At 43.3% G+C, this 25,233-nt stretch overlaps 2 protein-coding genes across 2 annotated transcripts in view; both read right to left on the minus strand.

Moving 5' to 3' along the window:
• EFNB2 (ephrin B2) overlaps positions 1 to 8,332 on the minus strand; it is a 45,688-nt gene extending 37,356 nt beyond the window's left edge. Inside the window, exon 1 of the mRNA XM_050332195.1 lies at positions 7,207 to 8,332. Within this exon, the coding sequence (XP_050188152.1) occupies positions 7,207 to 7,334 (128 nt within the window). The 5' untranslated portion in view covers positions 7,335 to 8,332. The remainder of the gene's footprint in view (positions 1 to 7,206) is intronic.
• A 5,996-nt stretch (positions 8,333 to 14,328) lies between these two features.
• ARGLU1 (arginine and glutamate rich 1) lies at positions 14,329 to 24,694 on the minus strand. The gene is made up of 4 exons (XM_050332198.1): positions 24,088 to 24,694; positions 19,996 to 20,221; positions 17,572 to 17,655; positions 14,329 to 16,353 (listed from the first exon to the last, which is right to left on the minus strand). Exons 1-4 carry the CDS (start codon positions 24,441 to 24,443, stop codon positions 16,189 to 16,191), a joined length of 831 nt encoding a protein of 276 aa, XP_050188155.1. The 5' UTR covers positions 24,444 to 24,694; the 3' UTR covers positions 14,329 to 16,188.
• Between the last annotated feature and the right edge of the window lie 539 nt (positions 24,695 to 25,233).

A 25,233-nucleotide genomic window follows, 5' to 3' on the forward strand; every position in this document is an offset into this window, starting at 1 on the left:
GGAGGCCGCAAGCTTGCTGGACATTTATCATGCTCTGTTCCCTGTTAACAAGCAAATACTTTAGCTGAATGGCCCATTAGCAATCATTGTCAAATGCAGAATGCAAGGTGCTTGGATGTGACCGGCCTGTAAATTAGATGAGGGTGCTCCTGAGCTTTGGAGAATTTCAGCAAATGAATTGGATCTTTTGATATAGATTTGTGAAGGTTAAGTTGCAAGACAGGAAACCTATCTGAGCACTTCAGGCCCCCTGTATTCTGTCTGCCTCGCTATATGCACTTGTTTATTTTTCATTTGTTAAATCACATCAGCATCAGCAGTTAAACAGTTCAGGGTAAGGAGTTCCCTTTTCAGTCAGATTTGTGAAGACTTCCAGCATACCATCGGGTAGGATAAGAATGATAAATTCAAGCATTAATTCGTAATTAACATCTTTATATAAAAAAAGGAAAAAAAACCCAAATCAAAACAAAAAAACCCCAACCCACTTTAAAAGTGTCCGAGCCACTGCCAAACAAACAGCATGAATTCCATTTTGCCGAGCTCATCCCAGGCTCACTCCCACTAAAGAAAGACACAACTGTTATTGTAGGCTTTGGTGTTTTTTCCTCTTGTGTCTAGACTGTGCTCAACAAATGCTGAGTGCTTTCTTTCCCCCCTTAGCAGACAAATGAGCAGGCAATAAAGTAGGTATTTCTCATTTGAATCGTACCCCTGATTTGCAATGTAATGCTGACTTTAAGTTGAGGGTGTTCAGGGTTGTCAGCTGGGTAGAAAAGCAGGTATTAACTATTTAGAAGGCTCTTTAAAAGAAAAGGCAAGAAAAATACAAATCAAAGTAGCTGCACTAGGAGAGGTATTTACTACCTTTACAGCTGCAGATTGATTAAAATAAATGACAGAACATGGCTAAATTGTCTGCAGGCTGAACTCAAGGGGCCGACAGCAAACTCATCCGAGTGATTGTAAGTTGGGGGGGGGGAGGAGAGGCAGATGTTTATCTCGTTCATTTCCAGATTTCAGCCTGCCTTTCGAAAATAAACACCACCTAGAGACCGAGCCAGATCCCTCTGGTTATCTGCAGCCTGACTGGTAAATAGGAATGGATGCTGTTTTGTTTGTGGCTGTTTTGTTTTGTGTTTTTCTTTTTTTCTTTTATATTTTTGCAGGACAGGAAACACAAGAGATGCTCTGAAGTATCACCTGGCCAAGGCATAGACAATGCAGCGTGTTTATCTTTGCTGCTCCCATAGAGGGTGAGATGGAGACCACAGACTGAAACACAGCTGAAATCAAAAGGTCTTTGTTTTCTTTCCAGATAACCCCAATCCTACCTATCCCCTCTGCTGTCTATGCCTTGCCAGCATGCTACTGCCCGAAGCCCTAACAGATTAAGGCAACAAACCCCAAGTGCAGCCAATTCTTCAGAAAGGCTGCTGCTAGGGCAGGAGTTAAAAAGGAAAATCTTCCACACCTCACAATTGCAGCCATCTCAAGTTTTAATCGGCCCCCATCTCGGCAAAAAGCAGTAAATGAAATCTATCTTTACCATATTATACACCACCAATGAGCAAGAACTGAGCAGCTTTTCTTCACCGCTTCAACCACCCTAAGCCACAAGTAGGCCTTTCATACTTCCTAATCCCGGCCCCCAAGTTTTGTGCAGTTCTCACATAATACCTTACAGCCCGGAGCAAGGCCCTTAGTTTATAACACCCCTTTCAGAGACGTGTCATTTCTAACATCAAGCTAATCTATATGTTGCCATGGCATCACCCTTTATCTGCCTTTACATCTTATGAACTGCATGGATTTACCACATTATTTTTATCTGAAAGACAGAAAATGGTGGTTTTATTGCCATACAATCAGATTACTGCTGCTAGTTTCTCTATGCCTTTTTACCATACTTCAATCAAAAGGGATCAGTTTCTTTATACTCTGCCCTTGATTTACATTACATCTGTAAAGACCTAGTCTGGGTTGTAATCCCCTTATTAACTATGACCAGGGTTGATTTGCCTAAAAATAAAAGCAAATTGTGTCAGACCTTTTCACTTTGTTTTTGATTCGGAACTACAAAATGGATTACTAAAGAAATCTTCAGAGTTCACACGGCTGGTATAGTACTGAATTTAAAATGAGAATTAAACAAGTTAAACATGGGAGCTGTGTCAATGGTTTACATTTTCCATCATGGGAGAAAGGCTGAACTGCATTTGTCTTTGTGTTCTCTGGCTTTAAAGAGACAATGAAGCCACAGGAGTTTTTTCCAAGCTCTTCTAACACTGTCCATTTGCCATCCTCCCTTCCTCTGCTTTTTCATGCAACTCCCCCATAAACTCTTCTCCCTTGCTGCTTCCTCCCCACCCTCCCAAAAAAGCCTCCCCTCCCCCAAGACAACAGTGTTCTGGTTAAAAGTCTATATTCAGTGGTACTGAGTATTTTAATCAAAATATTTCAAGTAGTTTAACATTCCTATGTAAGTTTCCACAACGCCTCACAAGGAATGAGCTCATAAGGAAATCCATGTAGATGTATGATAAATGACCAGAAAAACAGGTTTCTTTATGTCAGCAGCCAAGGCAGACAGACACTAGGCAAACATGAATAACATTTTAATCACTATTTTTTCTCAGAAGAACACTTTCTTCTCATTTGCAACAAGCAATTTCAAGTACTGCAGGTTTGTACTGACACATGAAGACCAAACAATAAAAAAAAACCTCCCCAAAACAGGCCTGCCTGTGGCTGCTGCTAAGGGCTGAAAGGCCTGTCTTTGCCAGCGTGTCACAGCAGTCACCTCAGCTCCTCTGTTGCTAACTTCCCATGACGGGAACCTTGGCCGAATTTGAGATGATCCAGAGTTTCGCACCTCGAGCAATGTGATCTCCTCAGAATAAAATAGGGAAGAGGGAAAAAAAAGGGAAAAAAAAGGGGGGTGAGGGAGGCATTCTTGTGTGTGGGAAGAGGGAGAACTTAAGTGATTTTAGCATGACTTTTAGTCACTGCCTCTCCAAAAGCAATTACTTCATTAAACAAAGTGAAATAATGTAGCACAGCTTACAGATAACATGCTTTAAGATAATTACTATAAATAATATAGCAATTATACTGCACATATAAAAGGCTGGAGAAAATAATGTGCTAAAGAAATCAGGCTTCAGTTTATTCTGAATTAATTTTGCTAATTCACTTGTGCTTCAGAGACCTGGCTACAAATGCCAGAGATATCAAATGAACTGGAAGCCACCACTTGTTCCTTCTCTTAGCATGCCAAGTGTCAATAGCTATGTTTTGGGTACAATTTAGGAGCATGTGTTTAAATCATTTTAACCTTCCACTCCTGTTTCTTCAGCTTGAAGCTGTAATTGCTGAGGTTAGAATGTGCGGTCCCACAGCACAGGAGTCCCAAATAAATTCTTGTCTAGCTGTGAGGCTCCCAAACATGTTGTGAGATATCGTTTTAGCAAGCTCTTTGTGTTCTGCCTGGCTAGCCCGGTCCTGTGAAACAAGGGCTGTCCATTACCTACAGTTTATCATCCTGACAAAATGTGAGGAATGTGGATGTGAAAGCACTAACAATTCCACCCCTGGTGCTTTCTCCTTTTTTTCTCTCTGTATTAAAACCGACAAGATTAACCCAAATGCAAACTGCAGAGCATAGTTCAAGGGGCTATTCAATCCGTAGTGAATGTGCACTTGTTTACCTACAAAAATAAGAATTTCAGATACAATGAAAAGCAGACTAGTCTATATGCTACTGAATAGAACATTTAACAGGGTCATCAATTGTAGTTTATTTTATCAGTTTCTGACATGTTAGCATTCATTCAGAGGCGGGCTGTGAAACATCCCATATATAACTGGTTATCAGAGGGAGAGAAAAACCGCTATATAACCTAACTTAATCAGTGTCAAAGGCACCACTTGTGAGGATAACCCTCCACATGTCTGAAGAAGAACCGCCCTGCTCGCCGGCCTATAGCACGCAGGGAATAATGATACTTAGACATAAGCAATGCTCTTTTGAATGAGATTCCTCTACTGTTCCACAAAAAGGCACCCCATAACACTACGTGCAGCCCTTCGTATCAAGGGCGGTGCTGAGCCCTTGTGAGGTGAAACTGAGGTAACCCGTGCTATCTGCATACAGTGGCAAGCAAACAATGGCAGAAACAACACAGGCATAAAGTCCCCCCCCTTAAAAAGTGGTAATGGGAGTTAAAGCTACAGAGTATTTTTTCCTCAGTGTTTTCAGGATCAGGAGATCTAAAGTTCTTCAGATGATAAGTCTGTAAAGTTTACCAAGACCATCTGCAACAATGAGGTTTAACCTCCCAAATAATGAAGTCATAGGTATAATTATTTTATGGAGGTCACTTCAACCTCGTGATTTGGTCGAGGCAATAAAACAGATCTCTAAAAAGGAGGGGGGGAACAAGGGAGGGAGCTCTGTGTTCAAATAGCTACTGCATGCTCTCCATCTCAGCCACCTGCTAGAAATTATAACCTCTAGACTTCAGTGCAAAACCAATTCAGTTTATACATTCACCTTAACATAATATTTATTATTTCATACTACATATTAACCTGACTAACAACTTCTGCCAGCATTTAATTGCCTACCTGTTCAGCAGATTTATGTGTTGAGGCTTTCAATAGAGTTAAATGCACTGCTTCCCTGAATAAATTAAACAGCACCAAAGATAGTTATTATTTCAAACCTAGAAAGGAGCTTTATTATTATACCATGCCAAGATCTATTCAGCAGCTTTACTTCTCAAGCTAACATTCAGCTTGAATCCAGAGTGAGGACAATCTCATCTAAGGAGAAATTATTCACTATCCTTCAGGCAAACAACTGTGAGAAGAATTAGTAAGAAATCCTGCTCTGAGAAGTGGAGCTGCCTTACCGGCAGCAATATCAGGAATGCATTTGTAAGCCTCCTCAAACTCCAGGCCTCCAAGTGGCCTATAAATCACTAGCCCCAGCAATTGAAAAGACTAATTTTAATAGTGTACTTCTTCACTGTGGTGATTAAGCCTCAATGAATCACTCAAGAAAATTCAATTACATCAGCAACACAACCTATTTTTAAGCGTGCATTTAAGTTGAAAAAGTAATTAGATATTATCATTAGATCTACCATTAACAACATTTAAACCTTTTTTGTAATCAAACAGTTTAGAATTAACTAAATGGAAACATAAATCGTGTTTGATAAAGGAAGCATATCCTCAGGCTCTGTAAGATCGTTGAATTCAGCTGCTCGGATACTTTCGTTTCACTGATGGCTAATAAACGCGATCAAGGTAAGTTAAAAAAAGCGAAAGCAGGTTGGGGCTGGCGGAGGAGAGCTCGGATCAGCCGGCTCTTCTGCTTTGGAAGAGTGACCTCTGTAGGCACAAACCCAGCAAGGGCTAGGATGCAAAAGCCTTCCCCTTCCTCCAAGGCCGAGCCAAGGCTGTTTTCCACCAGCACAGCAGGCCCACTCCTGCAATGCAACCCCAGCCTTTGCCTTTCGAGAGCCTAAAGAGCCTTATAAAGCCCGCTTTATAACCGGCCAGGCCGCTTTATCCTCTGATGTGATGCCCTGTCTTTCTTAAGTCAAAGAAAGGCTTCAGCTATGTAGCATCATGCAAGTGCTGAGCCAGTGACTGGAGCTAAAGTTTAACAGGCTTCCCACCTGGTGCATATACAAAATGAGCATTTGTCAATTAATGTTACAAATAAAGACACCGAATTGAGTAGTCCACAGCGTTCCTGTTAGACGTTTTTAAAGAAATATCAGAAAACTATGCGGTAAAGAAGTTTTACAGAGATATAAAAAGCATTCACATTATTAAAAAAAAAAAAACCAAACAGAAATCTGTAGCGATTTTTTTCCTTCAGTGAAAACAACAGGAGATAATGATGCCTGTAAGGCAAGGCTACTTGATAAACCTGAGATGCTACTTTCAATTCAAACTTTGAAATCTTCACCAAACTCCTGGAGATCCTGCCACCTACGCAGAATTAATCCTTGATCCAGGAAATACTCCATTCATTCTTGTCTCATCACCACATAACACTTCCTCTACAAACTCCCCTGGGAAAACAAGATGTGTACTCACTGGACTTAATGGGAAATTCTAAATTCAATTAACACAGTGCATATGGCTTAATTTTAAATATCTAAACTTGAAGATAGAACATGTGTTTAAAGAAATTATTTTAACCCATTTCTGGTGTTGCATCACTGGTTTAAAACTCCCTAAACTCATTACAGACTATTTCTTCTTACTGCGATTTCTGTTTTATAAACTAGTGGTTATAATCACAAAAGTTCTCACAACTGCACAGAGCCAATTTCCACTTTGTTATGTCAAAAATTCAAGGGGAGAAAAGAGTAGCAGAATTAGCTTTTCATCACTGCCTCAGACTTCTTTTTAGAAGGACGGCCCACTTTCCAGAAGTTCCTCTTTCCAATAGCAATAATTTTGTATGCTTAAGTAAAGAGGATTTTTTTTAAAGGATACGCTTCTATTTTAAGAGTGTGCTTTAAAAGAGAAGTCCTGGGAACGCATGTACATTTTTGCCTGGGTTTGTTAATGAAGAATGACACTAAATGGTTGTGTGATGGGTAATGCTTAGTTCATTACTCACTGACATGTGCCTTGATACCATCAACTCCACAACCAAATTTAGCCCTGTTATAAGCAGATGTAACTTCGCTGGAGTCAATGGGATGAGTTTGCATCTGCAGACGGAGAAGTTGAAGAGTATCACCCTTTCCTGGTAGCCCAGGGTAGGCAGCCCGGCTCCTCCGGCCTCCGCCGCTGCTCTAGCCTGGGCGAGCCCGGACCCCGCCCGCAGGTCTTAGCCTGCTACCGCCGCCCCATTCTCCATCCCGCTCCCGGTCCGCCGCCCCCTCCCGTCGCAGCCAGCCCCCCTTCCCGGGACCCTCCCGCCGGGGACAAGGGGCGACGGGGCGCTCTGCCGTCACACAGAACCCCCGTCCTGGGGAGGGCCGGATCCTGCCGCCAGCCCTGGCCAGAGTCCCCTAAAGCCGCCGCTCACCGCTGCTGCACCCACCCCGTCCCCACGTCTCCCGGCGGCCGCGGCTGGGCTGCGGCACCGTCCCGTCCCTCCCACGCACACGGCCGCGGAGGACAGCGCTGGCCCCCGGGGAGACGGCGGACGGGAGCGGGATGGAAACTTACTTGGGGTTGGAGGAATTCCAATATATGGGGTCTAAAACGATGGACCGCGCCAGTGCAGTTCTGCATAAAACCATCACGGCTCCCCAGCAGTACTTCCAGGCGGAGGCATCTCGCCTCCGCGCTGCCATGGTCGCAGGCGGCACCGAGTCCCTCCCCGGAGCCTCGCCAACTCCGCCGTGCGCCTTCCCCCGCACCTGAGCAGCAACAGCAGGGTGGGTGCCAGGTATCCCAACAGCTGGGACGGTTAATAGGAAATAATAATAATAAAATTTAAAAAAAAAAATCACAAGCTAAGAGTCGACGATGTAGTTGGCGAGAGCTGCAAGCAGATCTACTGAGTCATGTATGCCACTCGCACGTAGGAATATCTCCTGCGAGGTAAGATCCAAGCTATCTCCGAAGTAACAGCGATAACAAAAATAATGCAAACGCCTCAGTTCTTCCTCTTACAGGGGGTCTCCCGGCTGCCTTGGAAGATGCCACTCAAACTGCCAACTCCCATTTGAATCCAGAGCGCCATACGCGTTCGCAGTGTCTTAAGGCTCGCGTGAAAAGGAGTAGGGGAAAAAAAAAAAAAAAACAAAACACCACCACACAAGGGTAAAATAAACGGTGGTAGGAGAAATACAGGGGTGAGGGAAAAGGACACAGCTTCGGCGGGAGGCTCCTCCTGCGTGTCTCTCACTGCTCCCCGCAGTTTGCAATCCGCAGGACACTAGCCCGGGCTGTTTCGGGGAGCTCGGAAACACCCGCGAGTCAATAAATCCACTCCGAGTCAGCTCCCCCGGTCCCAGGGAGGCGCATCCGCAGGGCTCCGGCTTCCCCGGGGAGCACTGCTGTCCTTGTCGCCGGCAAAGACCACGGAGCGCAGTAAGGAAAGAAAGAGAGACGGATAAGAGTAAATAAAAAGAAAAATAAAATAAACCAAAATAAAATGGGCGGTGGGGGGGTCGCAGCGTCAAATCGTCCCTCTCCCCCGTTGCGCGATCTGCAGTGCGCGCCGCGGCGGCCGACAGACTGAGGACGAGGATCGCCGGGCGCGGGACTTGCGCCGCCACGCAGCCCCACCGCGGAGGGGAAGGCGGGGAGCGAGGGGAGAGGAGCGGCGCCAGCCACGGCCGTTCCCACCGCGGCGCCTCCAACCCGCGATGTCGCCGCTCCGCTGCTGCTGCCACCCCTGCCGCCGCGGCGAGTTCCCGGCGCAGGAGCACGGCCGGCGGCAGCGCGCCGCCGTAGCCATATAAGCGCGGCCCCGCCGCCCCGCCGCCGTCGCTCATAGGGCCGCCGCCGGGCCGCCGCGCTGGTTGGGCGCCGCGCCTGTCACTTACCGCGGCGGCGGCGGGCGGGGCCGCGCCGGGCCGGGCCGAGCGGGGCCGCCAGGTAACACCCCCTGTCCCCGCCACGCCGCGCCTCGGGCAGCCAGCGTGAGTGGGGAGCCCACTCGCTGTTAGTCACGCCAGGGTGGTGCGGGAAGCACGGCGGGCCCACTCGGCGCGAAACCGGGGGGGGGGAGCGGTGGGAGGGGAGAAATTAAATAAGCATTAAAAACCAGTCTTTGCTAAAACTGTTTCCCCAGTACGGTTTACAGAGCGGGGAGCAGCTGCAGGGCCAGGGAGTACGGGGCTGCCCCGCACCCCGCTCGCCGGTGCGGGCGCAGCGCCCCGGGGGAGCGCGGCTGCCGGCGCTGTGCGGGCAAGTGCCGGGCCGTGTCCCCCTTGGCGCGGAGGTCCCCCCGCAACTTTCTGCGGGTTCCCTGCCGGGCAGAAGGGCAGGGGGTTCTCCAGCGCTCAGTCCCCACTGTCCCTCCTCCTGGCTTCTGGGAGTTCTCAAAGTTTGTCTGGTTGCGTGACAATTAAATACAGAAGAGTCGGACACGCGAAGCCCCTCAAAGGGATGCGGAGCGGCGAACAACGCGGGGCTCTGGGGTCGGGTAAGGGGTTCCCTCGCATTTCCCTGACGATTGCTCAGCACTTCCTTCCTCCCCTCCAGAGTTCGGTGGGTAAACGTTCGGACCCAATTCTTCGCGTATCCCAACGGCACGACACCCGGCCCTTTGATTTCGTTCTATCAATAATTTCTGGCCAGAGCGAGCTACCTGCGGGCAGCGCGGGAGATGCTTCCCCGGTGGCCCCGCAGGTCCCCCGGGGGGTGCGGAGGGCGCCGGGGGGTCGCGGCGGCCCCCGAGGGCGCTCCCTACGCCGCGCTCGGAGTTCGACGCGCCGCGGCTCCCGCGGCTCTTTCACGGGACCAGAGCTCCCACTAGCGGCCAGCCGCTGTCCTCTGCGGGGGGAGCGGTGCCCCCGGCTGTGCCCCTCCGCTGCTCCCCCGCGTCCTGCCGGCCCGCCGCCTACACCGTTCCCCCGCACAAGTCCCCGCGTAAGGTGAATCTGGGCGGCGGTGCGGCCGCACCGGCCTGGCTCGGCAGCACACGCGAGGGGTCCGCAACAAGGACTGTACCGAGGCTAAACACGGGTTGTTGTAATGTCGTAGTCGCTCCTGTGAAACTAAAGGGGTTACCGAATTTCTTCCAGCAGGGCTTTCTTGCCAAAATAGTATCTGCAGAAAGGATTAAAAATTAAATCCCAGGAAATTACGACGTTATTTCTGTCATTATCTTACCTTTTAGTCGAGGCACGCAAAGAACATACTACCAAAGACCCTAATAAAGAGCCAATTTCGCATAATTTTATTCCCGAAAAAATACGGACATTCACCTAAAAATCGGCTTCGTGGTGGTGCTTGTCCGGCTTTTAGACGAACGCCAAGAAGCTCTTATAAGGAAAACAACTGGCACTGTATTTTTTTCCTCGGATCAATTTTGGAAACCAGTGTTCTCTTTTCACTTTTTTTAACTAAACCAGTGTTTCAGCCTGGCAGAGCCCGCTCCTCTCGCTCGCAACAGAGGGGAAAGAAATTTGAGGCGCCCTCGAAGCCCCCTAGATTTTGTGTTGTGTTTGGTAGTTCTCTAACGAAATCTACCACCTAAGGAAACAAGGAAATCAGTTTGCTTTTCACACAAAACATCGAATACGTTTTCAGTAAACTGCTTAATTAAATTTAATTTGCAGTGAGGAAGGAATTGCAGATCCGTCAACGCAATTTGGTGGAAAAGGATCTGGTTCCCGGGACGGAAACTTAGCACTCAAGTGGGAGACAGAGCTTGGGTATCTATGCACTACAAAGGGCATCAAAGGAGAACTTCGCCAGTGAGGGAGGAAAGTACTTAATTATTAAACTTTTAAACAAATGTGTGGTGTTTTGCCGGTCGTGAGACAATGTAAACACGGAGCCCGATAAATGCTTCCAGCAACAGAGACGTGTAAAATAGGTCTACCTCAATCTCGTGATACTGCTGCTTCTGTTTGTTTAGATGCAAAAGGTTACGAGCGGTGTTTTGTAAAAACTGTGAGTAAACTGTGACCTCTAACTCTCCGTATCCTTGCTTTAAGTAAATCAGAGGAAATGAAGAGCCCTGGTATTGTCTGAAAATATCCTCCAGTATCTAAATATATCACACGACGCCTATTGTCCAGCGGCTAATCACTTTACGCAAATACAGCGGTTTTACTTTACCGTCCAGCATCCTACCGATGCACGCTGTAAGTGTATAAAAAATCGAGTTAACAAAATCACTTTTGAGTAAGAACCAAGAGAAAAACGACCACTTTATCTTAGAGATAACCTAAGCATCAAAGATTAAGACATCCAAAGAAATGGGGGCTCGATAGCTACTCCGCCCAGGTCACCCTTTTTGGTCGAGGGACCGGTCCCTGCGGCTGGGGTCGGGCCGGGGGGGCCTTTCAGCACCGCGGAGGTACTTACGGGTGCGAGCAGGGCCGGGCCGGACCAGGAGGCGGGGGGCGGGCGGGAGCGGACGGCACTCGGAGGGGCCGCGGCGGCGCGAAGCCCCCTGGCAGCCGCGCTGCGATTGCGCTCCCTGCCCGGTCCCCGCACCCTGCGCCCGCTGCATCGGCCTCCAACATTCCCGTCTCGCCTCCGAGAAGCAGCAGGGATCGCCTCGGACACGGGGGAAACGTGAGAGGTTGAGGACAGGGGTTTCAAAGCAAAAAAGACAAATGTTCGGAAGTTAGAAATCGGCTTCGGCCGCGTCTTCTCGGAGGGCTATTTCAGGAGGAGGTTCCGGCAGACATTTCGGGTTTCGCAGGGAACGCGGTTTCCTGACATAGGAACTCTCAGGGGACAGGCTGCTGGGGGAAATCCTGCCGCGGCCGCAGGAGCGGCACCGCAGTTCCCCGCCGCCTGGGCGGTCCGGCTTGGCGTGAGGATGGACACAAAAATGGACAGACGAATGGATGGATAAGTGCGAGCAGCGAACAGGTGAGACTCACCTATCCCTTTCCTTCACTGAAAAATTGGGACTCTGCCGTTTTCTGTACCTCAGCCAGGCTTAAAACAAAAAATCGGGTTTATCGCTGAATAACCCTTTTCGTCTTCTTTTGGACGGTGACATGAGCAATAGTTACATAGACATTTGCTCTGGTCCTACGAAATCCATAACAAAAGGCAGCTAATCTGAATGGGATCAGGATCGGGCCCACAATCCCTGATTTGCTTTTAAACATCAGTCTAAACATCGACAATGAGAATATATGGGACATAAATTTTTTTATTAAGTGGAAAAGCTCACCATCATTAATCATTACTTAAAAATGTACCAATTTTAAAAGTCGAAAATATATTACTCAATGGATACAATTACTGCTAAATTTAATAAAGAGAAATTATCACAATTGATGCTTACTGACTTTAATGGATTCTTTATCATTTCTCCAAAGGGCAAGTGTGCCAGATACTTGAAACAGCTCTTCACACCACAACAATGCATTTTCTGCACTTATGGTAAATACATATCTGGATGTTAATTTGCCTTCTCCAGGTCTATTTTATAACTGCAATTTTGGTTAACCATAGCTTCTTAGAAAATGAGCTTGGCTCCTCCTAAATACAACCATAGAATTCTAGCAGCCTTATAGAAATCAGAAAAGAAGTTCATACACCTTAACCATGCATTTTGTTTGACTTATTTTTATACCAATTCTCAGTAGCACTCTGCAAAACCAAAAATATTTACATTATTATGTGGTCTGAGTGATATGAGTGGTAGGAAAAAGCACCTGGGATCAAACTTCTATGCGCCTATCCCTTTATTATAAAAGGGGGTTCATGTCCTGTTGAGCAGAGCTGATGCTGAATCAGCATAACCCTTGATTTTAAGTGTCAGTCCAGGGAGAATGATCGGAAGCATGAGGTTGTTCAGTACAGAGACATCAAAAGGCTCAGCACTCTTCAGCTGGCTAACAAAAGAGTGGGATGGGGAGATGGAGATAACCCTGAAATGCATGTGTGGTGGCACCAGGATGAGAATGGAATACAGATACATGAAAGTCATGGTTCAACTCCAGCCAGACTGGCCTGTCAGTCCGAAACCATACCAAACCAGGCACTTCGATCATATCCTCCTGCCTTGGAATGAGCCTTAGGCACACAGGCAGCTCCGCAGTTCTCTTCTGAAATCAGTCTCCTCTGTAACACAGCCTGGAAGGTGTTAGTATTAACTTGAATTTCGCCTGCACTTGCACCAAGACCCTGTAATGACAGAGCTAAGATCCCAAATGCTCTGAAAATGTTTAATGAGATACTGTGTGCAGTTTAAAGTGAATAACCAACATCTCCATATTTGGTGTACGTCCAAAAAATGGCACGTTAGTGGCATCACAAAGAGGGGATTACCAGCTTCACGTCAGCTAGAGAAAGACAGAGGATGAGGTGTATGAGATGGCACAAAGCTAAAGAGAAAAGGAGAAACATCAAAGGTAAATCCTTCTCTTTCAAGACAAGGTAGGAATGGATGAACTATTGATACTTCAGTGAGATTATACAGAGGTACGCAGTTCCTTGGCAGTATAGATATCTCACCGACCTAACTGTCTCTGCTTTGCTAAGCTTCAAGGATTCCATCTCTCCAGTGCATTTCACAGCAGCCAGCTGTCAACTTGTACTTGGAAAAACAATGATAAATGAACATGGGAATTAGCAAATTGCCAAAGTAAGAGCACGTTTAGCATGCTGCTCTAAGGCCTTCCATGCTCCTGCCTTTGCCAGACAGATGCACTGTTCAGTATTAAAATAATTATCCAGGACATTTACGAACAGGGGTTGGGGAAGCTAAGATCTCTTCTGTTATCATAAAAGGGAAATGAATACTGCTCAAGGTAGGTGGCAACAGAAATGTCCACTGGCCACCCTAGGTGAGTCAACAACATACAAAACCCCAAAACAACCTAAAAATTGTTTAACCAAAATTTGAAGTTGAAACTTCAAACTGTAATGAAATAAAAATTAACACCCAACACATTCACCAACAGCAGTTTCTCCAGGTAGGTCAATGTCCTCTTGAAGATGCATGCAGGGAGCTCAGTTTAAACACCACATAAATGTCAGCCTTAACAGGCATGAAGTTCTATAGGAATATAAGAACATGCCAAGTTCTCATCATCAAATGTCAATTTACCCCCCTCCCAAACTATGCACACCTCTGTTTTCCTAGAAATCAGTGTCCCTGAAGTCCTACAATAATTTTAAAAGGAAAGAAAACCGCAGTGCAATGCAAATGTAACATTTGCCCACACCAGACCTACAAAGAACTATCTCACAAACAGAGAATGCTTTAGGACAGCACAGATTCCACTAACTGACCTTCGACCCCAACAGAGGGGGAAAAAACCCAAAACAAACCCCAAAAGAACAAAAAAAAAACCCCAAACACACAAACCCACAAAACAACCAAACAAAAAAACACCAAACCCAAAACCCTAGCTGCTTTTCTGCTTTTGAGGATAGGGTAAAGAGAAACTGGTAGTGAAATGGGGAAAGGCAGAATGGGCAATCTCATTTGGAATGAGCATTTTGCCCAAGATAGCCCTAGAGGTGTGACTGAAAATAACCTTGTAACATCTAAGCCTACACAATGTTATATGCAGAGAACAAAAGTTGCTATTTAGCAGCAAATTATGTGATGCAGAACAAAATGCTTGATACCCACAGCTGCACACGTGATTACTTAGCTTCTTGTTTTTAGAAGAGGAAATGAAACTGCATAGGTCTGTTTTGAGTATTGACTTTTAATAGCTTGTTTCTCATAAGGGAACAGGGGATGTTTTCTGTTTTAGAAATACAGGTATCAGTTGATCTTTAAATACAGCCTGCTCCTGCCAACAGGTCATGTACATGATTTATTTGGCTTCAGCTTTTGTTTTTATGCATTAAGCAACTTTCAACCTTCTTTTGTAATACAATATATAGGCAAATTTAAGTACAATAATAGTGTAGGTATTTTACCGTCTTCACATTTTCTTGACATGCTGGACAAAGTTACACAGATCAGTCTGCACCCCAAGCCCCAGTTTCATACAAAGCATGTTGAATACTGCTTTCAGTGGCACACTCAACTTGCTCCCACATTTAATTTGCCAAATCTACAGAAACAGACCCTTTAGGAATATGAGGAATTACTTCCGACTTTGTCCAGTGACATTCAAATGCTCAGGCAACTATTGGTAACTTTCATTTTATGATTACTACAGATGTTGCACACTGACAGGAAAAGAAAGTTTTAGAACTGGACAAGCTATAGTAATCCAGGTTTTGGTAGAAGAATTATATACAAAAAGGGGATTTATATATATAGTTTTCAATCTGTTGTTTCATTTTTCAAAATAAAACCTGTATATATAAATGGATAATATTCAAGATCTGTATATGAATAACAGTTGCTTTCTGGCTAAAACAATATATTTAAACAGAGTCTCACTTTCTGTTAGTCACTTCAAGTATACTAGCCAGTCCAGTCCTTTGGGAGAAAAAACTTCCATTTTTAAATCCTTGAGGATCCATCAGATTCATTATATAGTAATGACCTTAACTTATACAATATACTATATTATGAGGTGAACTGAAGGGGATTAGATATCGAAGTACCAGTCTGGGTGCAGTAAGCCAAACAGCTGTTTAAATATGATACTAGAGCTGAAATAAGTCTCTGTCAGAATAAAAACCAACATTCATAAAAACAGCAGCAGCCATCAAAAACATTCACAACTGCAGGGATTTTTTTACTGTGTGTAATTTTGCATTATAAGTAGGAGAAGCCACAATAGTTTAAAGCAAAATTTAAAAAAATACCACTATAGTCTTGAATTTAATAATGTGAATTGTCACTCTTATAGCTGTTTATAGAAGTGTGCTAAAAAAATTTACTTAAACATATGAATTTAAGACTTTCACTTTATTCAGCAAATTGGTTTATTTACACAATGGGGAACGCTGGTTGAATGCTGTCAATGTAATAAAAACAAATCTAACAGAGACAATACTGCTCTCTATGTATTCATAGCAGAAATGACAAACTATTTCCTTACCTGTATCAGGAACATCAAGCGCAACAACGGGACAGTATCATAGGACACTGATTTAACAATAAACCGCAGAGGTCCAGTAATACTATGGCAATTTACTCATGTATTTACTGACTTCAAAAAAAAACATTAAAAGTCAGCAATACCCAGTATAAAGTTCTGTCAATTATCAGAGTCAAACTCTGACTAGTAGGTCAGTAAAACCTTATTAGATCATCCACAATTCATGAAGTGACATGACTTGCTTCAGATCACCTATACAGAAACAAAACTGATGAAAACAGATTATGCTCTAAAAGGCAATGATGATCTGATAAGGGTTTAACTTAGTGGAAGTTTTAAAAAAAATAAGAATTGCAGAGCACAGCCCCTATTAGAACAAGCTAACTTTCCAACTTTCAAAAAAGACAAAAAAAATTGAGAGGAAAAAAACCAAAAAACACTTCAACATGAAGCTACCATACAAAGTTTTTTTGTTTTCCTTTTTTTGTTTGTTTTTTTTTCTGTTTCTTTTTTTTTTTTTCTTTTAGGAGTTCAGAGTTGAAATTTAATCCTGGCTTTTTAGGGAGAAGGACAGTTTTGGCCTAGACTTTCCTTTGCCCAGGATAATTTTTTGCTCTTCCTTTTGCTGACGTTGTCTCTCTTGTTCTAGTTTCATCCTCTCCTCATGAATCTTTCTTTGTTCTTCAACAATTTTCAATTGTTCTTCAGCCTATGGAAGAAAATGATAAAATTTAGGCCAGCCTATTTTGTAGTCATAAAGGCAATTTACAAGTCCATATTAACTTCCAAACAGGTCCAATCCTGCATAGGTATGTAAGCAGTTCTGCCTGAGCTAGATGCCATAGTTGGTTTCAGTGAAACTATTTATAAAATGGTTATTTGAATTGAGTTTAGAAGAAACACTGAGAACTTTCTACAGCTAATGTATTGAAATCTTGAGTGCTTACATGCCATATTTTTCAGCATTGCTGAGCAAACAACACTTTAATTAAGGAAGACAGTACATAATCTAAAGATATTCCCTGACGTGTAAGATGCAGGCACAATGAAGTAACACACCTTCAAGCAGAGGTCTCCCTGCTCCAAACCCCTCTAAAAACCCCTCCTAATCCAAACCCATCTTTACTCGATTTGTAACTAGTCAGTCCTTACACTGACCAATGGTTCTTACAGCTCTTCCAATGGTCTTCTAAAGGTGCTTATTTTGTTCACTACATCAGTTTATACTTTAAATTTTCTTTATATCCTGTCTCAACCATATAAGGTTGAGAAAAGGGTAAAAAAGAAAGAGATCTAAAGTAGGTGTAATTCAAGCAAAGAGTTTTAAGAAGCCTCCTTTTTACATGAAAGAGCTGTAATTATCTGGGCAATTGAAACTGATAGACTTCAATCAGGACTTAGAAGACACTTAGTTTGGCTTATCATCAAGTGATTAGAATCAGCTAAATCATATTAAATATTTTCATGTGGCAGGCACCTGATTAAATGGGCTGGAAGACCAACATATGCTAGACTTTTATAACTTAAGACATCTTAAGCTTATGCTGAAAGTCCTTTTCAGCACTTCAACATCAACACTATACTAGTCTCAAATCCAGTTTGTACTTGTCCTGCTCAACGAAACAGAATTAGTCACTTGAAGCTGAACATGTCTGCAAACTTACTTCAACCTTCCCCATGAGCTGTAGTTAAAATGGACTTTTTAAATTCCAAGGGCAGCAATTTTCCTCTAAATTAACTGCATCCAAACTATAGTGTTACTGCTAAGGATCTAGTCTTTTACGCTCAGGGGAAGGAGAGCAATGCTATTGATGCAAGCAGCAATAGGCAAGTTAAAATCTAGAAAGGGTCAATTTGTTCAACTGTGTTGCAAATCTAGCAGACACCTGTATTTCCCTACAAACTGGTTATCTACATCTTCACATACCAGTTTAGCTTGTGCTTCTGCAATTTTTCGATTATTCTCTTCCAGTATTCGCTCGAGTTCCTCACGCTTTGCACGCTCTTCTTCCTAAAGGGGAGGACAGGGCAAGATGTTAGTAAAGTAAAATATTCATTTCTGCATGTTCACTAATCTTTCTCAGAATTCTTCTGTGAACTGACTTAAAGTGGCAGCTTTACAGCCACCTATTTTGTCTCACAATGGTAAACTGTGCAGCCACTAAAACTGGTTTCTACTACTCAATTTAAATCATCCCGCCCAGTCCAAACAGCAACCAACTAAACCCTCCCTAATCATAGAATCCTGACAATTTATTACTAGAATTTTAATATCACACAAATCAACAAGGACAACTACAAAAACTGGATAGTATTTACCAAATTAAAAAGTAATATAGAAAATATAAATAAAGTGAATAGTTTGTCTCACCAATTAAGTATACCTACGTATTCTTTACCTATACTCCTTTAATCAGCATTAAAAGTTGAATATTTACTGTCTTGTCCAGTGTCCTGCAGAGTGTGCTCCTCGGCTGCCATACGCGCCAGCTTCCTCTTTAAAATGATTTGTACTGTTAGCTTGGCAATACCTGCATCAGCAGCTCAACCATTTATAAAGAAACAACATACAAGGAAGGCTGAGCTGAGGAATGCAGATGTTTATGGTAAGAAGGAACAAAAATATGTAAATCATTCCTAAGGCAAACAATTAATAAGAAAAATACATTTACTGTTAGTGAAAAATACAAATGGTAATCCATACTTCATGGAGCTATGGGCTTCTTTCATGGGGAGAATGGACTTAACATTCAGTATTTTGACAATTTTAAGACAGCTGAAACTGTCGTTTGCAGTATGAACTTGGAATTCAGGAGTCCAGGGAAGGCAAGATCAGGAAATAAAGCCTTGTAATTGTTGTTTTCTTGGTGAATTTTATGGAACTCTGTTATGCAACTCAAATATGAAGACTGCGTGAAAGTTTTTGAGGTGTTTCAGTTCACATAATATATATCCGAATTATTTTAATATTTGGAGGATTTAAAGTTAGCCAGAGGTTTGTGTCTGTGTAAGAAAAAAAAGTTAATACGAACAAAGCAAGCATATGAAAACTTCTTACTATGACTAGTAACGAGCTACTAGCTAGCACACTTCACTCCAGGCATGGAGGTTTATTATGTGTTACAAAGAACTGATGAGACTTCTCCACATATTGACAATAGCAAAAATACTTTGTAAAAAGAGTCATCCATCTGATCAAATGAAAACCTCTATATATGAAGAATTTTCTGATGATGAACATGTAAATTCAATGTAAACTCTTTCATATTGAAGTCTGAATTTGCAAAAAAAAGTATAATATTTTTAATATTTACTGTAACTCAGCATTCAATTTTTTTCAATTAATTAAATGATATCATGTAACTGACAAGTCACATTTAGTATGAAGGGGAAAGCTGCATTGCTACTGTCTCTCCTTCTGTAAGCCAATCAAAATATTAATTTAAAATAAACTGTGTAGGAGGTATAGAGTGAAAAAAGCATTCAACACTTATGACTATTTAGCACAGATTTCCTTTACAGTTTGAAGTTTGTTTTGAAACTTTTGGATCCTGGAATGATTGGTGCAGGCAGGCATCAAAGCCTTTAGTAGCAAATTACTGTCTCACAGAAAGACATTTTCAGCTTCTGTTCCAGCTGCTGATTAAAAAAACAAAACAAAACAAAAAAATCCAAAAACCCAAAAACCCAAGTCACACGTTCAGCTTGACTTCAGACAAGGGCAACCTGCTCTTTTATAACTTCTAGGGAGAAAAAAAGGAGTTGTTAGTAGTTATTAAGAATGGGTATAATGACTTGGACAGAGATCCTTCATGAAGACGTGAATGGGCTTATGCTCGAAGTCCCAGAATTAGTCCAATGTTTGCTCAAGGAAAATGTTCATTTTAAAATGAAGAATAAGAAACCTATTTGTTAAAGACAGGTACTGCAGATCACTGCTGGACCCTGCTTTTTGCCTGACTGAAGGCAAAAGCCTCTTACAGTCTAGGTAAACAAAATGAAACAAATGAAGGATACATAATTACAAGTTTTTCAATACCCTTCCCCAAAAATGAAAGGACTGCTGATAAATCCTGCAGCCATGGCAAAAGTTTCAAACAATTCTGAAATATGTAGGTCAGTTCCATTAAAAATCAAGTATCCTTGTTCAGGTTTTAGGAGAATAACTGTTTAAATATCAGTGAGCTCCTCTGAATAGGCTAGAAATTAAGTTTCGCAGCAATGCAAGTTTATATGAGAAGGGAATTAGATTTGCTGTATTCCATCTCTTTCTGAACCGAACAGGAGGCACAAACCAACACTGAAAGTTTTGCCATGGACTGTCTCTACTTTCCAAACGACCGAGCGTTACCTCTCTGGCTTTTTGTGCTGCAAGTTCAGCTTGTCGCTGTCGCTCGAGTTCTTCGAGCAACTGTTTTTCCATGATGCGCTTAGCCTCCTCCACCCTGCGGAGAACCTCTCGCTCAATCTCATCCTTTCTTTTCTCCAACTCTTCTTCTACACGTTTAGCCACAAGTTCTTCCACTCTTCGAGCAGTTTCTTCCTCTATGAGTTTCTCTTCAATTTCTTGTTGACGACTACAAAATGCAAACATGAGGATTACCTTTTTAATCCATAAAGAATGTTTGCACTGAAACAAACTCCTTCAATACCCAGCATCAGCCACACTACTGAATAACTTTTGAAAAGTTTTATATCTTATACACAAATTACATATATAAAGAATACTTTGACATACATTTAAAAAAAGTGAATATTCAGGCAGTGTTCCTACTATAGGGAATCCATTCAACTCATACCATACTTAGCATCTCTATAAATACTAGCAGACTAAAATTAAGAATACCTAATCATACTTCACCTTCATCATAATTAGGGAGGAAGAAGCAAAAAAACCCCAAACCAACAAATAACCCCCCTCAAACACAAAACAACAACCACAACCCCACCACCCCTCAAAAAAATCCAAATCCCACCCAACTTTGACCATCCTTCAGGAGTTCAAATGTTCTTCATTTGGTCTCAACCTGTAGCAATAACATCCTGTAAAATCTTCCCTGAAGTTACCACCTCAAAGGCACCAAACTCATCACTAGTAACTTGAAATAGAAGACAGAAGCAATAAAATTTGTAATTTGAATATTTTAACTAGAATTCCAGTGGTATACCTGTGATCTAGTTATCCAATCATCTACCTATCAAATTTTGAGTACCTCAGCTCTCTTATTTCAGCACTCTGTTCCGACTGTAATTATCCACAATAAATTATACCAATATCAAGCACTAAAAAAATCCTTGTGAACTACAGCTTTCCATGGTCGGAGTTTTAGAAGTATTTTCAAATGTCTTGTCTTTATTTTTGTTTAGCAGCAGTATTATCACTTAGCCTGAATGCTGTTTAAGTTTTTATTAAGGATACCAAGAGTTTTGCTAAATTTGCAGTTTAATTACCAAACGCAGGGGAAAAAACATTCCAGGTAGTAATCACCAGTACAACACAGCAATTACATACCCAAAGATCAAGTGAATACTGTAAAGCTATATTTCATACAGTGCCATTTATCTGGAATTGTTATGGGCTTCGGGGAGAAAACTGTTGCTTTTAAACTTGACATTGAACTTTCATTTTAAGTATTCTGTGAAGTACAGAACAATCTTATAAAAGTTATCTTATGGATTGTCAGCGATAAAAATCCATGATTTAGAATAGCAACTACAGTTGCAATATCTTCATATCCTGTCATTTTCATAATGCTTGCATTATGAAATAGGAGATGATGAAGTATGGGTCTAGACAGGCATGGGAAACACAAAGCTGAAAGACTCCAAACTCCCTCTTTTCACTTGTCATCTTTTCAGAAGTGTACTCAGGTAAGTTAACTTCAGTAAAAAGTTTTGGAACCCTCAACTCAATCATTCAGCCTGAGAAGACAAATTTTATTCTTACATTCCTCAAGAGACAGCCATCTTACCTGGGGGCACATTATGCCACTACTCACTTTTCCAAAATGGACACAAAATACCTTGAGGTGATTTTTTCAGAAAAAACAGACAACAAAAGGCAAACAAAAACCTAGACCACTATCACCATCCAGAAAAATGCAACACCCCCATTCTGATACAAGCCACGACCCTTTTTGTACAATTTTTAAAACATCCTTTATATACTAAATATCCTTTTAAAAAGGTTTTAATTTCCTCTTATGAGGTTTTATTCAGCAACGAGTACTCTCAGTATCCTGTACCAATACTGCTTAGCATACCTAAGAGGTTGTTCTAGAGAAAGAAATTGTCAGAAAGTTCATATTCTTGCGTTTTATTCAACTATCACAGCTTTATATTTAACACTGGGAAATCTAGAACAAAAGTTAACTAACTGAATAAAGATAGTGCATAGTTACAAAAATACCCATGACATTCATGTCTGAAATAAATTTTCAAATATTCTTGGTAGTGGATGATGCACTCACTGTGCCTGCTAATGTTTCATTCTTCTCACCCCAACAAATTCCATTTGAATTTAATTAAACCAATCAAATGTATTTTTTAACACTTATAGGAAGTGATAATATTACAATGCCTTTGACCTCATCGAGGAAATTAAATTATAAACACAGATATAAATCTCAATGATTTATTCTGTAGTTCATATCACCTATTTCTTTTCAATCACGTGAATTTACAGTATTTCATATAGAGGTATAACTTTATCATCCTGGCCTACTGATGATTCCAGAGCAACAGATAAGTCATTAAAGTAAAAAAGTATTTTTAGTATGATCCATTTACCTCTTAAAGAGTAATTTTATGAAATCTGCAGAAAAGAAACCACTTATATGTCCGTAAATTTCTGAAGGAAAAAAAGTCATACTTGCAAGGCCTTTATAGAAAATGAGCATTATAGGAAAGAACAGAAGTTAGGCTATGTATTAAGATTTGAATAGACATGAGAAGAAGAAAGTCACTTTCAATATATGAACTGTCCACTAGTTTATTCAATCAGCAAGAAGGTACTTCTTTCCTTCACTAACATGAGTCTACACTAACATATGTAATGCAATTTACAGCTGACTTACTCAAATACCATACTTTTCTATGGTATTAGGTTTTATTGCTTTTTCTTTTTAAAATTTAAAGTGTATTAAGTAAGAAGTATGAAAAATGAAGAAGTGTGAAAATTTCATACCCAATCTTTTCCAACACTGATTCTTCCTCAGAAGTCTACTGTTCTGTAGCAAATATTGCTCAAATGTCAAATTCCTCCTATAAAGACTTCATGAGCATTTTAAAATTTCAAAACTAACTTAAATAGAAAACTTACTTACATATGAACTAAATCAGCTCTGAAACACTAAAATAAACTACTCACTATATTCTCAAATTGTTAAGCACATTCCAATTCACCATTTAAGATGTGGATGGAATATTTTTCTTAATTTATGTATTGAATAAAATTATAAACCACAAAAATAGAATCAGTATCTCAAAAACCCTTCAATTTTCGTCTGTGTTTGTGTTACTATGGAAGTTTTTGACAACACTGCTGTCAAAATCTAAAGTTAGCAAAGGAGATTATCAACAAACAAAACCGAAAGTGATAACTCGGGCTCACCCAGCCTTCTGAACGTCAACTAGTATTTCATGAGAACGACAGTGCTGAAATAAAATTCAAAGTTCTACCTGAGAATTAACAAGAGTATTTGACTCCACTCATACAATCAAGTGCTTTTTCTAGACTAGTGATCCAATGAGCAAGGGTAGCAGTCAAAGAAGAATCACCTGATCACAACCATTCTCCTCTCTGCTGCATAAAGATCTGTTTCATAACTTATTATGCTGCTAAACATCAGTGCATACCCAACGTTTATTAAAACAGAATTTATCTTTGCAAACTCAACAAATAGCCACACTCCCCACAACGTAAACTGGAAAGGGACAAGGCTTCAAACAAAACAAGTCACCGGCTGTCACTGTCCCATCTGGCAAGAAAATAACCCCTCAGTGTTAATATAATAGCTTCACAGTGCTTCTTGAAACCCTCAACCGAGCAACTCCAGATGCCTCCGCTGGCCGCACTAGGAACCCCACGCCAGGGCGGGGAGGGGCGGGCGGTGCAGCACAAAGCCCCGGGCGCCGCGGCCTCGCCGCACAGGGCAGTGTGGGAGCAGCGCCGGAGGACGGGAGGCGGCGTGCGGGGGGCTCGCCCCCGAGTGGGCGGCTCCGAACGCACCTGAGGGAGCCGGGCTTAGGGACAGGCGCGGATGGCGGGAAAACCGGCTCTCGTCAGGCCTCAGCGAAGGCCCGAACGCCTGCACCCCGGCGGCAGGCGGCCCGCCCGCAGGAGGAAGGCGCGGAGAGAAAGGCAGAACCAGGGCACAGCGCACCCCCTTCTTCCCCCGTCCCTCACCGCCCCCCTCGCCCCCAGCCCAGGCCCGGCGCTCACATTTTCCGCTGCCGCTCGAACTCCGCTTTTTTCTCCTCCTCCTCCCGCTTCTGCTTCTCGTCCAGGCTGCTGCGCTTGCTCACCGTGCGCCCGAAGATGTCGATGCGGTCGGGGGGGGAGGAGGCGCGGTCGCGGTCCCGCTCCCGGTCGCGGCGGGAGGAAGGGGCCGTGTTGGAGCGCGAGCGGGAGCGGGACTCCCGGCGCCGGTTCCGCTTGCTCTCCCGGGACTTGGAGCGCTTACGCGCCCGCTCCTTTTCCCGGGAGCGAGACCGCGATCGGCTCCGGTTCTTCTTGTTGTGCTTGGAGCTCTTGGTGTGCTTGGAGCGGGACGAGCTCCGGCTGCGAGACCGACCCATCCCGGCGGAGAGGAGAGGCCGCGCCGACGACCGCTCGACCACCCCCGCCCCCTTCGCTAGCGGCGCCCGGGAGAGGTGCGAGGAGGCTCTGCGCGCATCAGCACCCCCCGAGCAAGCCCCTCGTCCTGTCCCTTCCCAACGCTCTGCGCCGCAAGGAGAAGGAACAGGCCCCGGGAGCAGGAGCAAGTCCGGACGCGGCCAAGATGGCGGCCCTGGCTCAGCGGCGACTCTCCTCTCCCGCCCCACAATGCACCGCTCCGCGATCGAGCCGCTCCCCCCCTTCCGCCGCCTGCGGCGCCGCGGCGGAGGAGCCCGAGAGCGCTCGGCAATGTTCGGCAGCCAATGGGAAGCGCCGCCTGGAGGGGGGAGCCCCGGCCGGTGCCCTGGGCCGCGGGGGGCCCGGTGTGTGGGCAACGAGCGGGCATTGACATCTTTTTCTTTAGCCGATTTTTTTTTTAAAGTCTGTTTTTTTTTGTTTTGGTTTGGGTTTTTTTTTTTTCTTTGACATAGGGGAGACAAGGAATCTATCAGGAAGTGATAAAAAAAATTAACCCCCCCTCCGCCCGCCCCCAACAATTGTGAAAATTATTTTTTTCTGATCCCTTTGTTGAATCACTACGGCGACCCATCTCTTAAAGAGAAGGAAGCGCCTAAGATTCGTAAATGCGCATTTGGTCGAAAGCAGCAACAAAACTCAGAGGGCCCGCAAACAAACAAAAGTTTTAATAGTAAATTACACACTTAGTGTGGAAGTTGTGTTAGTGCCTACACCTACTACATAAGCACACGG

The sequence above is a fragment of the Myiozetetes cayanensis genome, unplaced genomic scaffold (assembly GCF_022539395.1).
Source record: "Myiozetetes cayanensis isolate MyiCay16 unplaced genomic scaffold, myiCay2020 scf5-8, whole genome shotgun sequence".
Classification (NCBI taxonomy): domain Eukaryota; kingdom Metazoa; phylum Chordata; class Aves; order Passeriformes; family Tyrannidae; genus Myiozetetes; species Myiozetetes cayanensis.